We start from the raw sequence: 14,461 nt of genomic DNA, 5'->3' as shown, positions 1-14,461 counted from the left end.
AAATTACATGGTTCTCAACTTTTCCTGTCTGACTTATTTTGCTTAGCATGATAATGTCAAGATCCATCCATGTTGTCACAAATGGCAATATTTCATCTTTTTTTTACAGCTGAGCAATATTGCATTTTATGTATGTACCACATCTTCTTTAGCCAATCATTTATTGAAGGACACTTTGGTTGTTCCTATGTTTTGGCCACCATGAATAATCTTTCAATGAAGTGCATATATCTTTATGAATAAGAGTTTTTAAAATTTTGGGGTAGCTACCCAGAAGAATTTCTGGGTCATATGGCAATCCTATTCTTAATTTTTTGAGAAACCTCTATACTGTTTCCATATTTTTACATATTATGTCTAAATTTTCCTTCTGTCATTGTGTTCTCTTGTATTTTGTCAAGTATCAAATTTCAGGTAGCCAAGCTTCAACTTTGTTCATCAAAACACAAGTATATATTTTTCTGATTCATAATGTTATATATATTTTTGATAACACAAGGATTATTTACAACATTTTTTTATAGTAAAGACCTCAAGTTTTTAATATAATGAAAAAATAAACTTCTGAAATGTAGAAAAATATGTATAGCTGGTAATTTATGTTGCACAATAAATAGATATTCTGGAAGTAGCTTAAGAAAGTTTCTGAGTAACTGGGCAATCTGGAAAAGTCATATAATTCTCTCAGCTCTTCTCTGAGTTTAGATATTGTTGAACTGAGTTGCCCTTATATCAAAGTTATTCATACAATAATAATTCATACACTGATTTTTATAGACCCATGAGGAAACCCTGATACCATAAATTCCCATTTAACATGCCTATTTAGACAAAGTGCCTTCTTATGACTAAGGTGTGAGTGAGTGAGATATATCTGTGGTTCATACTGCAGCAGATGACCCTAGTTGAAAAGCCCCTAACCTATAGTAAAATAATGGAGCTAGTACTACACTAATAACACAGTACATGTGTACAGTACTTCATACTTTAAGGATTTCTTTCACAAATTTGGCCTTGCAGGAAGTGGAATTATTCTGATCAGAAAACAGGCTATGTGAATTGTTTAATCTCCTTGCAGTAAATGGCAAAATGTAGGCATACTTCAAAGATATTATTGGCTCAATTCTAGACCACTACAATAAAGTGAGTCACACATTTTCATTTTTTGTATTTCCCAGTGCATACAGAATTTATGTTAAACCATACTGTAGTCTACTAGTATTTAATAACATTATGTCTACAAGAGGAATGTACGTACTTTAATTAACAACGCTATATTGATAAAAGATGATAATCATCATCTGCGCCTTCAGTGACACATAACCTTTTTGTTTGTTGAAGGTCTTGCCTTTATGTTGATGGCTACTGAGTGATCAGGGTGGTAGTTGATGAAGCCGGGGTGGCTGTGAAAATTTCTTAAAACAAGACAACAATGAACTATAGAAATGATCCCTAAAAGTTATCAAGACAAATTGTTGGAAACATTGTGGGAAAAAATTTTACATTGTGCGAATATAAATTGATACAGTCCCTGTGGAAGACAATATAAAGCTTTCTTGAACAATTAAGAATAAAATTACCATATGACCCAACAATCTTTCTCCTGGGAATCTACCCCCCCAAAATTGAAAATATTTATCTATGAAGATATATGCACCTCAATGTTCATAGCAGCATTATTCACAGTGGCCAAGACATGGAAACAACCAAAGTGTCCTTTGATGATAATATAAAGAAGATGCAGTACACATATACAATGCAATATTACTAAGCCATAAGAAAAGTGGAATACTGCATTTGTGACAATATGGATGGATCTTGAGATTATTATGCTAAGCAAAATAAGTCAGACAGAAAAAGTTCACTACCATATGTTACTTATAAGTGGGATATAAAACTGAAAGCAACAAATAAACAAGAACAACAAACAAAAACTCATAGACACAGACAATAGTTTAGTGGTTATCAGAGGGAAGGGAGGGAGGTAGATAAGGGTAAAGGGGGTAAAATATATGGCTATGGAAGGAGATTTGACTGGCGGTGAACACACGATGCAATATACACGTGATGTGTTATCGAATTGTACACTTGAAACCTACATAGTATCGTTATCAGTGTCACCCTCAATAAATTTAATTTAAAAAAAATGGAGTTCAATGCATCAAATGACTTTTTATCACAAATGATTTATCTGTATCAAACAATGCTGTTGATATAATTTTACCTACAGTTGAAGTTCCTTAAAATTTGGAGTCAATCCTCTCAAACCATGTCACCGATTTATCAACTAAGTTTAAGTAATATTCTAAATCTTTTGTTGTCATTTTAACAATCTTCACAACATCTTCACCCGGAGTAGATTTCATATCAAGAATACACTTTATTTGCTCATCCATAAGAATCAACTTCTCATCCATTAAAGTCTTATCACGAGATTGCAACAATTAAGTCACATCATCAGGCTCCACTTCTAATTCTAGTTCTCTTTCTATTTCTACCACATCCACAGGCACTTCCTCTACTGAAGACTTGAACCCCTCAAGGTCATCCATGACAGCTGGAATCAACTTCTTCCAAATTCCTGTTAATTTAATATTTAGAACCTTCTAATCACAAATGTTCTTAATGGCATCTAGAATGATGAATTCTTTCCAGTAGGTTTTCAATTTATTTTTCCCAGATTCATCAGAGGAAACATTATCTAGGGCAGCTATAGCCTTACAAAATATTTTTTTAAATAAGACTAAGAAGTGAGAATTACTCCTTGATTCATGGGCTACAGAATGGCAGAATGGATTGCATGTTAGCAGGCATAAAAAATATAGATATTAATCATGAAAAGGATCTTTTTTTTTTCTTTTTCTGAGCAGTAGGTCTCAACAGTATGCTTAAAATATTCTGTAAACCATGTTGTAAACAAATGTGCTCTCATACATACTTTGTTGTTAGAGTAGGTAGAGTAGATTTAGCATAATTCTTAAGGGCCTTGGAATTTTAAGAATGGTAACTGAGCATTGGCTTCAACTGAAATTCACCTACTGCATTAACTGCTCACAAGAGAGTCAGCCTGTCCTTTGAAACTTTGAGGCCAGGCATTGACTTCTCCTATCTAGCTCTGAAAGTCCTAGATGTCATCTTCTTCCAAAATAAGGCTATTTCATCAACATCGAAAATCTGTTGTTTAGTGTACTCACTTTTATTAATTATCTTAGCTAGATCTTCTAGATAACTTTCTTCAGCTTCTACATTAGCATTCGCTGCTTCATCTTTCATTTTTATGTTATGGAGATGACTTTTTAAACCTCATGAACCAACCTCTGCTGGCTTCAAACTTTTTCCCTGTGGTTTCCTCACCTCTCTCAGACTTCATAGATATGAAGAGAGTTATGGCCTTCTCTGGATTTAGGCTTTGGCTTAAAGGAACGTTGTAGCTAGTTTGATCTTTGATCTAGACCACTAAAACTTTGAACATATCAGCAATAAAGCTGTTTCATTTTCTTACTATTCATGTGTTCACTGGAGTATTGTTTTTAATTTCCTTCAACAACTTTCATTTTCATTCACAAGTTGGCTAATTGTTTGGCATAAGAGGCCTAGCTTTCAGCCTATCTTAGCTTTTGACCTGTCTTAGCTTTTGACATGTCTTAGCTTTAGACATGTTTTCCTCACTAAGCTTAATTATTTCTAGCTTTTGATTTAAATTGAGAGACATGCAACTTTTCCTTTCACTTAAACACTTAGAGGTCATTGTAGGGTTATTAATTGGCCTAATAAAATGTAAATAAGTTTTATGTCATTATTGTTGTATTGCAGGGAATAGGTAGGCCAGAGGAGATGGAAAGAGACAGTAAAATGGCTTGTCAGTTGGGTAATCAGAACCCACACATTTATCAATTAAGTTTACCACCTTAAATAGGTACAATTCATAGCACCTCAAAATGATTACAATAGTAACATTGAATATCACTGATCATAGATCACCACAATAAATATAATAATGAAAAAGTTTGATATATTGAGAGAATTATCAAAATGTGAAACAGTGACATAAAATGAGCAAATACTATTGTGAAAATATAACTGACAGAATTATTTGACACAACATTGCCATAAACCATCAATTGTAAAAATGCATTATCTACAGAGTGCATTAAAGTGCAGTAAAAGGAAATATGCCTGTATGGACTAAAACCTAAACCTGCAGTATTATTTTATTTTATTCAATACTGCGACTGCCTTTCATAAGTAACAATTTTTATGAAAGTGTTAAGAAAGAAATAAAACACTCTAAAATTTACAGTTATCTATTACTGGTAGTATATGTAAATTCTGAACTGTAGCAATATGATGGAAGACTCAGTGTTTCATTAATCTACTTTCTATACACACTCTAATGGAAGAAAAGGAAAAAGGACTACATGAGAGAGAGAGAGAAAAAAAAGAGAGAGATAGTAAGAGAAAGAGCACAGGCCAGTGTGTAAAACCTACTCAATGGCTAATGTGAGTCATATACAATCAAATTGGATTATAAATTTGAGAAAGTTAAGAAATGATTAAAATGATTTATATGATGGTCATATTTAGATATAGTCAGAAATTTGTTTTGTAATATACTTTGTTAGGTCTGATGAAACTATTGAAAATTGCTTGGCAATATAGTACGCTTGTGTAAATAAGAAAATTAATGTATTGCTTTAAAGTATCTAAATATGGCATTTCAATATCCAGCACTGTAGAGGAGTATTTAGTTAAGCTTAAAGATTAAATTTATATTGTATATTTTATAACTATTTTGTTTCTAATTTCAAAGTAAACACTTTTTTCTATGCACTTTCTCAAGCGTGTTATTTGGTTTGGTATTCATTTTTTTAATCTACACTTACACCGTTGTAAAACTTATTAAATGAATATAGCATACTTGCTGAATGTTTCATCGATGCAAACTATTACTTATATGATTGTGGTGGTTAAATTTATGTGTCAACTTGACTGAGCCATAGAATGTCTAGACTTTTGGCCAAACGTTATTCCAGATGTCTCTGTGTTGGTGTTTCTGGATGAGGCTCACTCATATTACTGAGGACAATCTGTTTTACCCAGTTTATGATTCAAACAACTGTAATTGAATCCTTAGAATTTAATATTATTCTTAGACATTAAAATTATTTACATTTTTATACTATCAGTATGGCATTACAAAGCATTATTATAACAAGAACTTTACCTATTTTATTTCATTCATAATAGATAAAATAACTAAAGTAGGAGGATTAACATATTGCATTATAGGGGGAAAGCAGTATTGCAATTTTATACACATCCTGCTTTAAAACTCAGTTTAATTCATATAATAGGAAAGGGAAAAGAGGTTGATTTTGAGCAACAAAAATAATTCAAGCTGTTTATCAGATGTGTTTTGTCTGCAAAAGTAAGATAACAGACAGGAAACCCTTAATACTTAGTTCAAGAATTTAAGTAATTTAACAGGAAGTTTTCATGTTTGGCTTTTATGGTTGGATTAACCTTTGAACTATATGACTGCTGTTTGTATAGATTATATATCATCTGTATTTAGGATACAGGAATATAAATAGCATACTTAAATAATGTATATTAAAATACCGATTCATTAAAATATGATTCTCCAAGTAATGGTATTGTTTCAGGAGTATGTTTGAAACTTCAAATTTTGAAAAATGACCAGAGATGGAAAGAAGAAATAAAAAATTTTACAAGAAATTTTAGAGAATTCAAATATTATAAATTTAAAAATTTTAAGGTCTGTGTAAAGCTCCAGAAAAATACTCTTTATTTATATGCATCTCAATCCTAAAATTGTAATGTTAATTTAATTTTATTTTTAGGTGTGATTCTCAATTGTTCACTTTTATGTACTTGCCTTTTAGCTTTGAATCTTAAATAACTATAATAATTTTCTTAGCTTGAAATATTTATCTTTTAGTTGCACTTCACAAAAAGACCCATCTCTTGCATAGTTCTCTGCTTCAGAAGTTAAAAAAAGTTCATTTTCTTCTTTGCATGAGGGAATTTTAGCATTAATGGTAGGGTATATTTAACATCTTCTGTCTATTTTTCTTGCCTCCTTACAGACAATCTATCTTTCACATCATTGTCACTTATCTGAATAAATATAGCTTTAGTCCATGCAACTTTCAAAGAATTACAATATCCGAACATGTTCATTTAATTCATTATAATTGCTAATAGAATCGAGAGGCATTTTAAGGTAGTTAGGCTAAAAGGAGTGAACCGCAAATTACTTTTAGCCAAAATACATATTTTCATTAAGGCATAAAAAAAGTCCATTTAACAGAATTGTCTGATTTACTAATTTTGATATTTCTCAAGTTATGCTAGTTAATATTAACCCATTCATAGTAGCTTTTCCTTATTGAACAATATTTAAATTTCATTAGAAATCATAATTTGCACAATTTTACAAACTAAAGTTCTAACAGTGAAAAAACATCAGAAAGATTATATTTTCTTAATAGTGTGGATTTGACTTGAAACATGTACTTGTACGATTTTATATTTTCATTTCCCCAGGCGTTGAGATTTAACTAAACCTTTTGGTTTCAAAATGAGAAACTTGCTTGAGTACAGCTCAATCAGACAAATATTTTAATCTAATGTCTGTTATGTGTAAATCATTTGCAAATTATATGAGTTTATATTACATTTTGATTTTATCCCAACATTATAATATTTACTTGGAAAGATTTTATACATATGCATATATATATATGTGTGTGTGTGTGTGTGTGTGTATGTGTGTGTGTGTATAATACACACATACACATACATATCAGTAAAACAAATCAGTAAGATAGATATTGCGTTACTATATTACTGCAAATTAATTCAAAGCAATTGATTTTACCATTGTGTACTTATGTGCCACACTCAGGAGCTCTGTACATCCCTGAACATCTCCAAATGATCGAATCCCTAAGCAGTTTGAAGGATGGAGCTGCTTTATGAGAAAATTGGAGCAGACTTCAATGACTTGAGTCAGCTGCAGGAGACAAGCTGCAGCCAGCAAATTTTCAATAGTATCTTCTTTTAATTGCAGAACACCTAGATGGTTCAAAAAAGTAAAGAATTATTGTATGTTCCATAAAGTAAGCCATGAATATGCTAGCTAGTTAAAACATTTATTTTCTCGTATTAGTAAGCTTATTTTTTCTACTGTACGGTAACCACTCAGAGAACACCTTTTGAAGTCAACATAGGCAAGGGAGTCTGTGTAAACACTTACCTATATTAAAGATGGAAGAAGGGAGCCAGACTAGATTGTAAAAAACAATAATGGCAAATGAACAGTGAATACCACCATTGAAAAAGATTAACGTTATTTATCATCTTAGAACTGCATCTAAATCTTCTATCAAAATCTGTCCACATTATAACTCGAGGAACATTATGCAATATTGTATAGGGTAATACAATTGGCCATACAGATGTCACTTATGTGGAAAAACATCTTGGTGCATACGAATACTGAGCTTATATGACCATATGTCCATTTTTTTTTTGCACCTGTAATTATTAGTTGATAAAGATGACTTTTCACAGATATCATGGCTGGAATTGATGCCTGACACTGCCTCAAAAAAATATTGCCTAGAGTCCTCGGATAAAGAATTATTTATATGATTATTTTAATAGGTACAAGATACAGATTCTGTTTTAAAATACCTATAAATAATTTTTAAAAATGAGATCAGAGCAATGAAACTGTTTTCTTTATATTGATATATATGTATTTTTAGAACAAACATTATTGATGAATTACTGAAAATGTTATGCTATTTTGATAAGTTATGTTCTCACTGTTTTGTTTTAGTGAAGCTATAGATAAGTTATAAGAATGATATTTTATATGGATTTTATAAACTATAAACTATTACTTTATAATAATCTGGCCTTGTAAAATACCTTAATATGGATTTTATATGTTGCAACACCATAAATAAAAGAGTAATGCATACTGTGAAATACTCTGTATTTGATTTATCTTCTAAATCATATGTTGTAAAGGTGTCCAGTACATTAGTAGACTTCCTTGTGCTATTTCTCATCCCGGATTTTGAAGGTAAAGCCTACCTTTATCTTATGAGACCCAAAAAAGTATGAACTATTCTCAGATTCAGATCTAAAGATTCACCTGCTATAGACATTGAAATGTGGCATACTTATTAAGAAGAATATTAATTTCATAATAAATAAAACCATAAAACTCCTAAAAGAAAACATATCAAAAAAGCTCTCTACGTTGATCTTGGAAATGTTTTATTGGATAAGACACTAAAATCATAGGCAACAAAAAGAAAAAAACAACAAAAAGGACTATATCAAACTAAAAAGCTTCTACACAACAAAGAAAAAATAAATAAACTGAAAAGGCAACCTATGGAATAAAAGAACATATTTGCACACCATATATCTGATAAGGGATTAATATCTACATGAAAAGGTGCTAGACATCACTAATCCTCAGGGAAATGCAAATTAAAACCACAATGAGATATAATTTCACACCTGTTAAGATGACAAATATCAAAAAGAGAAGGGATAGCCAGTGTTGACAAGGCTTTAGATAAAAAGTAAACCTTATGCACTGTTGGTGAGAATGTACATTAGTACAGCCATTATGAAAAACAGTATGAAAATTCCTGGAAAAAATGCAACAATAGAACAATCATATGATCCAGAAACCACACTCCTGGGTAAATATCTAAAAAAAATAAAATAAGAAACTTGAATAAATATCTATACTCCTATATTTATTGCAACTATAAGATATGGAAACAACCTGACTGTTTTTGACAGATTATTGGATAAAATAAACATAATACATTATATATGAATATAAATAAGTTCAGCCATGAAAAAGATGGAAATCTTGCTGTTTGTGACAACATGGATGAACCTGGAGAGCACCAAGCTAAATGAAATAAGCAAGATAGAGAAAGTATGGTATCACTTGTATGAGGAATAAAAAAAACTGCTGATTTCATAGAAACAGTGAGTAAATTGGTGGTTTCCAGGGTCTGAGAGTAGGAAACAGTAAATTCAGGTTAAATGGCACAAATTTTCAGCTGTAAGTAGTTCTGGGAATCTAATGTACATTATGGTGGCTGTACTTAATAATATGGTATTGGATACTGTATATTTGAAAGTTGCTGAGAGTATATATTAAACATTTTCTTCTCACAGGAAAAAGAATTAACTATTTGAGATGATGCACACATTAATTATTTTGATCTTGGTATTCATTCCACCATGTGTATGTATACCACCAAATCATCACACTGTATACCTTAAGTATATACAATTATATTTGTCAATTATTCCTCAATAAAGTTAGAATGAATGAATGAATGAATGAATGAATGAATACATTCATACATACATACTACTTGACCCCAAAACTCATCCGGTTATCTTTGCTTTATAGTTTGAGTAAACAGTACTTTATTATTTCAAAGGAAAAATTGATTAAACCTTTAATGTGGAGTTGAAATATCCCACTTTCACTCTCATTTTTTTTACAAATGAGAATGCACCCGCATAGCTCGAGAGAGACAGGGACATGTTCTCACATTTTTGCATTAGGATAGCTTTATTTTCTCGTAGTCATAATTTTTTTTATAGTATGTTATTCACTTCTTGCTTTTCATACTATTGAATTTAAATCCTGATTCTGTACCTTACTACCTTAAAAAAGTTATTTAACTGGCCTATTCTTCATGTTTTTTTACTTGCATAGTAAGAATAATAATAATGTGGGTTATATAATGTAGGATTACTGTGAAGATTGAATGAGTTAATAGATGCCAAGAGCTTACCTGTGTAAGCATACTGCACTAAGGAATTAAGTGCATTAGGATCAACTCCTTCCATCTTGACCTCTTCTTGTCTGGCTTCAAGCACATCATTAGTAAACATTGCAGCAAAATAATCAGACACTGCACTGAGAACCAACCTGGAATGTTTCATAGGAGCTTACATCAGTCCATAATCTTATTGAAAAGCATAGAATTCAGTCAGTATCACTTGTATGAGGAATAAGTTTGTAACACTGTTTTCCGCTTAAATATTTCAGAGTTCGGTAAAGTGCAGTAAAATTAGAAAGGCAAATAGAATAAGTTGATTTTCTTTAAGACGGTTTGCGCTGTTTCTCTTCATCAGTTTCTCTAAAGTTTAGCTCTTTTAAATATCACACAGGAAAGTGGATACTATATGGTAATGCTTTTTCAATATAGGGTGATAAAAAACTATTTTCCTTAATGTTCCAATTTATAATCAATGGAATGATTCTCATTCATACTTGCCATAATCACAAAATGTTCTATCTGCATAAGGATACTTACCGATGAGCTGGGATTCGGAGGTGTCCAGCAATGAGTAGCACATCACACAGTTGTTTCTCTTTCAGGTAGTTCTCCATTTTATGGAGAGTTTGCTCTGCATGGTTTACAGCATGGAACTGCTCCTCAGACACATTGACATTCATTTCTTCAGAATGTGTGTGTAATCTGAAAGGGGGATAAAGTGAGAATATGGTTATTCTCCTAGTGAGTGTGCGAATATTCAGTGGTCATTTAGACACATCAACTTCTAAAAGAAATATATTGGTTTAAAATTTAAAAAAAATTCCCTCTGATCCTAAATATTTTGTTATGATTGCTGCCAGCCTTCCATTAAAGTAAAATGTCATGGAAAGTATTTATATCTGGAATGAAACATACTATGTATGATTCGGCTTCAGGGCTAGAGGTGATTTATCAACTTCAAAATACCAGCACCTTTCTTTAACTTTATTGGTATCATGATTATGTGATTAGTTGTGAAATTGTGGGAATGATTCAAAATACTTTTAAAATTTAATTATTTCCTGAAGCTTCTCTCTGTATACTTATTACACATTAGAAATATTTCTTGAATAATCTCAAGCTTCAGAGTACCATATGTCAAACCCATTAAGAAATTGGTAGTTACAAAATAGTCACAGGGATGTAAAGTACGGCATAGGAAATATAGTCAATATTATTGTAATTACTATGTATAGTGCCAGGTGGGTAGTAGACTAATTGGAGGAATCATTTTGCAAATTATATTAATGTCTAACCACTATGCCATATACCAGAAACTAATATAAAATAATAATGAATGTCAAATCTAATTGAAAAATAAAACTTAAAAATAAAAATATACATATTTCCATTTTATACCTCTTTTCCTGCTTTATTGAGATATAATTGACCTATAACAGTTTAAATTTAAGGTGTACAATATGATGATTTGATATATGTATATACTGTAAAATGATTGCCACAGTGAGGTTACTTAACATATCCACAATCTCACATAGTTACCATTTTGGGTATATATGGAAAGCGCATTTAAGTTCTACTTTCTTAACAGTTTTCAAGTATACAACTATAACTATAGTCAAAATGCTTTACATTAGATCCCCAGAAATTATTCATCTTCTAACTGGAAGTTTGTACCCTTTGAGTACTTAGGAAAACATGATGACTGTCAAATTTCCAATAATTAAAGCTGTCTGCATGTCTTTTCAACATTACACAAAGGTGGAATTTAAATAATAGCACATAGAAGCTTACAATCAGTGGAAGCTTAAATAAATTGATAGTTTGGATGAACACACTTAAATACTTTGCTTGTTACCTTTTTTGATTCCAGACATTTTTCAACCAGGAGTTAGAATTACTTGTAGGTTCCTTCAGCTTGTTTTTGTTCATTTGTTTGTTTGTTTGTTTTTAATTTTTTGAGCCAATTGTTTGACATTACTCACATTTTCTGTTTAATTTAAATAAATGATTCATCTCTGAATCTTCCTAAACTTTAAAGGCTCTTTGGGACATTCAGTCACAATATTGTTTGGACAATCAGGATAGCGTGGTATGAATATCCTTAAATGCAATATACAGATTATATATTATAGAATTGCACACTTGAAACATATAATATTAACCAATGTTACCCCAATAAACTTAATTTAAAAATAGTCTGCTACAAAATATGCTTGTTTATTTATAGTGGAAAGGAACAATACCTTGGCACCACAGACTTGAAAGCATTCAGGTTTCACTTGACTCACTTACCCTAATATTTTTGTTACTCAAGTATCATTTAATTTTCATTGAGTCAATGAAACATTCAACAACTAATTGTCTTATCTATCCTCACATATACTCTGCCATGTATTGGAGAGGGGCATATTCTAAAAAAAGAAGTATATTTTAAGAAGTTCTAAGCAGGAAATCATTTTATTCTATAAATTTTTTTCAGCCTTCTTTGATTAAGGAAAAAAGTGTCTTAAATTACTAGCTAGTTTGAGCTATGTTTACCTGTGCATTTATAAATTAATTAGAAATCTGAAGTATTTTTTAATGATCGAAATGAAGATTTTTAACACTTAAAAATCTCATCGATATGAACCACACATAATTTTGTTAGATTTCAAAAGACTGAGGGAACTCTGTTTATGTGTCACGAAGAAATAAGAGATTAGTACTCAAAGAGATATGGATAGATCAAATAATATAGTATCCAAAATACAACAGACATATTAATCTGTTATAAAAATATTATAGTATACTCTTAGTCATTATTTAAGTACACTGTAATAAAACAAATCTAACAAGTAAACTAACAAGCTAGTCTTTTCAAACCTAACCTAATCTTAATAAATTCACAGAGCTCATACATTAGTTTTATTGCCTCCATTTGAGATATTTTGCTGTCAGATTAGCTGTTACAATGGAAGCCACTTCCCAATTCTTTATTGCATGGTAACAATAGATTGTGACAAATGCCTGGATAGAAAGAATATCAAATGCCTGGATTTATTCCCTGTCCTTGTACTTACAAGCTGAGTATATTAGGCAAGTCACTTTACCTTTCTAAGCATTAATTGTCTCCTACAAAATAGGAATGCAAATAACACTAATACCAATAATATCAACAACAGTGCTTATGTCACAGGGTTCCTCAGATGATTACATGAGATAATGTACATGAAGATTTTTGTAAAAAAAATTTTTGTAAAAATGTTAAGTCTTATGTTTAGGCCTTACTATGAAAATGTAGTTATTTCCATAAATATCTTTAATTTTTTATTGAACTTTTAATTATTTAATTAATAGGTTTTGTCAGAGCAATGATAACATTACATAAAATTTGAGAACTATAGACAATTTCTTATTTTTGGTTGTCACAATTCGGGAAGGGTGCTCTGTCATCAAGTAGGGAGAGACTAGAGATGCTGGTAAATATCCTACAATGCACAGGACAGCTCACTACAATAAAGAATTAATCAGCCCAAAATATCAATGGGATCAAGTTTGAGTAATTCTTGTTTATATTGTAATTCCATCATTAGGTTTTCTTTTTCTTTTCTTTTCTTGTTTTGTCTTTATTGAAATAGACAATTAGTTGCTTGTATTTATGTTGTACAATTCAATGACTTTTTTCCTTCAATTATAGTTAGCATATAACAATATACCAGTTTCATGTTGTATAGCATAGCGATCAGAGATCCACATAACTTGCAAAGTGATCACCCCACTAAATCTAGTAGGTGTCTTCTCCCTTACATATTTATTGCAACATTATTAACCATCTTCCCCATGCTACGCTCTACATCTCCTTGTCCATTCTTAATACCTGTGCCTTTTTTTTGGTTCCCTCAACCTCCTACCTTCTAGTATCCCTCTAAATATTCTCTGTATCTATAAGTTTATTTCTGCTTTTCTTGTTGTTATTGTTGATTTTGTTCTTTAGTTCCACATGTGCGTGAAATCATGAGATATTTGCATTTCTCAATCCAACACATTTCATTCAGTGCAATATCCTCTAAGTCCATTAAGACAATGTTTTTTCCACCCCCTTCTTTTTAGTCTGTGTGTGTCTTTTAATCTGAAATGATTTTCTTGTAAGCAGCATGGGTAAGGAGCTTGTTTTCTTATCCATTCAGCTGCTCTACCTTTTGGTTGTAGCACTTTATTCTTTTCCGTTCGTGGTACTTGTTGATACAAATGTAGTTATGATCATTCTTTATTCATGTTTTTGATACATGTTTTTTCTTCTTAAATAGAGGAGATCTTCCAACATTTTCTGTAATACTGGCTTGGTGATGATAAATTCCTTTAGCTTATTTTTGTCTGGGAAGCTCTTTATCTGTCTTTTAACTCTAAATGATAGCTTTGCTAGTTTAAATATTCTTGGTTGTAGATACTGGGTTTTCATCACATCGAATATTTTGTGCCAAGCCCTTCTGTCCTGCTATTTTCTTTTTAGAAATAGTTTCTTGTGAGAAATCAGTTGCCAGTCTTATGGGTACTCCCTTGCAGATAACTAACTGTTTTTCTCTTGCTGTTTTTAAGATTCTTTCTTTGTATTTAAC

At 31.1% G+C, this 14,461-nt stretch overlaps 1 protein-coding gene across 1 annotated transcript in view; it reads right to left on the bottom strand.

Annotated features, from left to right (window-relative positions):
• KLHL4 (kelch like family member 4) overlaps window positions 1-14,461 on the bottom strand; it is a 123,490-nt gene that overhangs the window by 57,774 nt on the left and 51,255 nt on the right. Inside the window, 3 exon segments of the mRNA XM_016129519.2 lie at window positions 6,905-7,101; window positions 9,876-10,012; window positions 10,401-10,565. Of these exon segments, the coding sequence (XP_015985005.2) occupies window positions 6,905-7,101; window positions 9,876-10,012; window positions 10,401-10,565 (499 nt within the window).

The sequence above is a fragment of the Rousettus aegyptiacus genome, unplaced genomic scaffold, assembly GCF_014176215.1.
Source record: "Rousettus aegyptiacus isolate mRouAeg1 unplaced genomic scaffold, mRouAeg1.p scaffold_m13_p_9, whole genome shotgun sequence".
Classification (NCBI taxonomy): Eukaryota; Metazoa; Chordata; class Mammalia; order Chiroptera; family Pteropodidae; genus Rousettus; species Rousettus aegyptiacus.
This window is presented reverse-complemented; position numbering and strand designations above follow the sequence as displayed.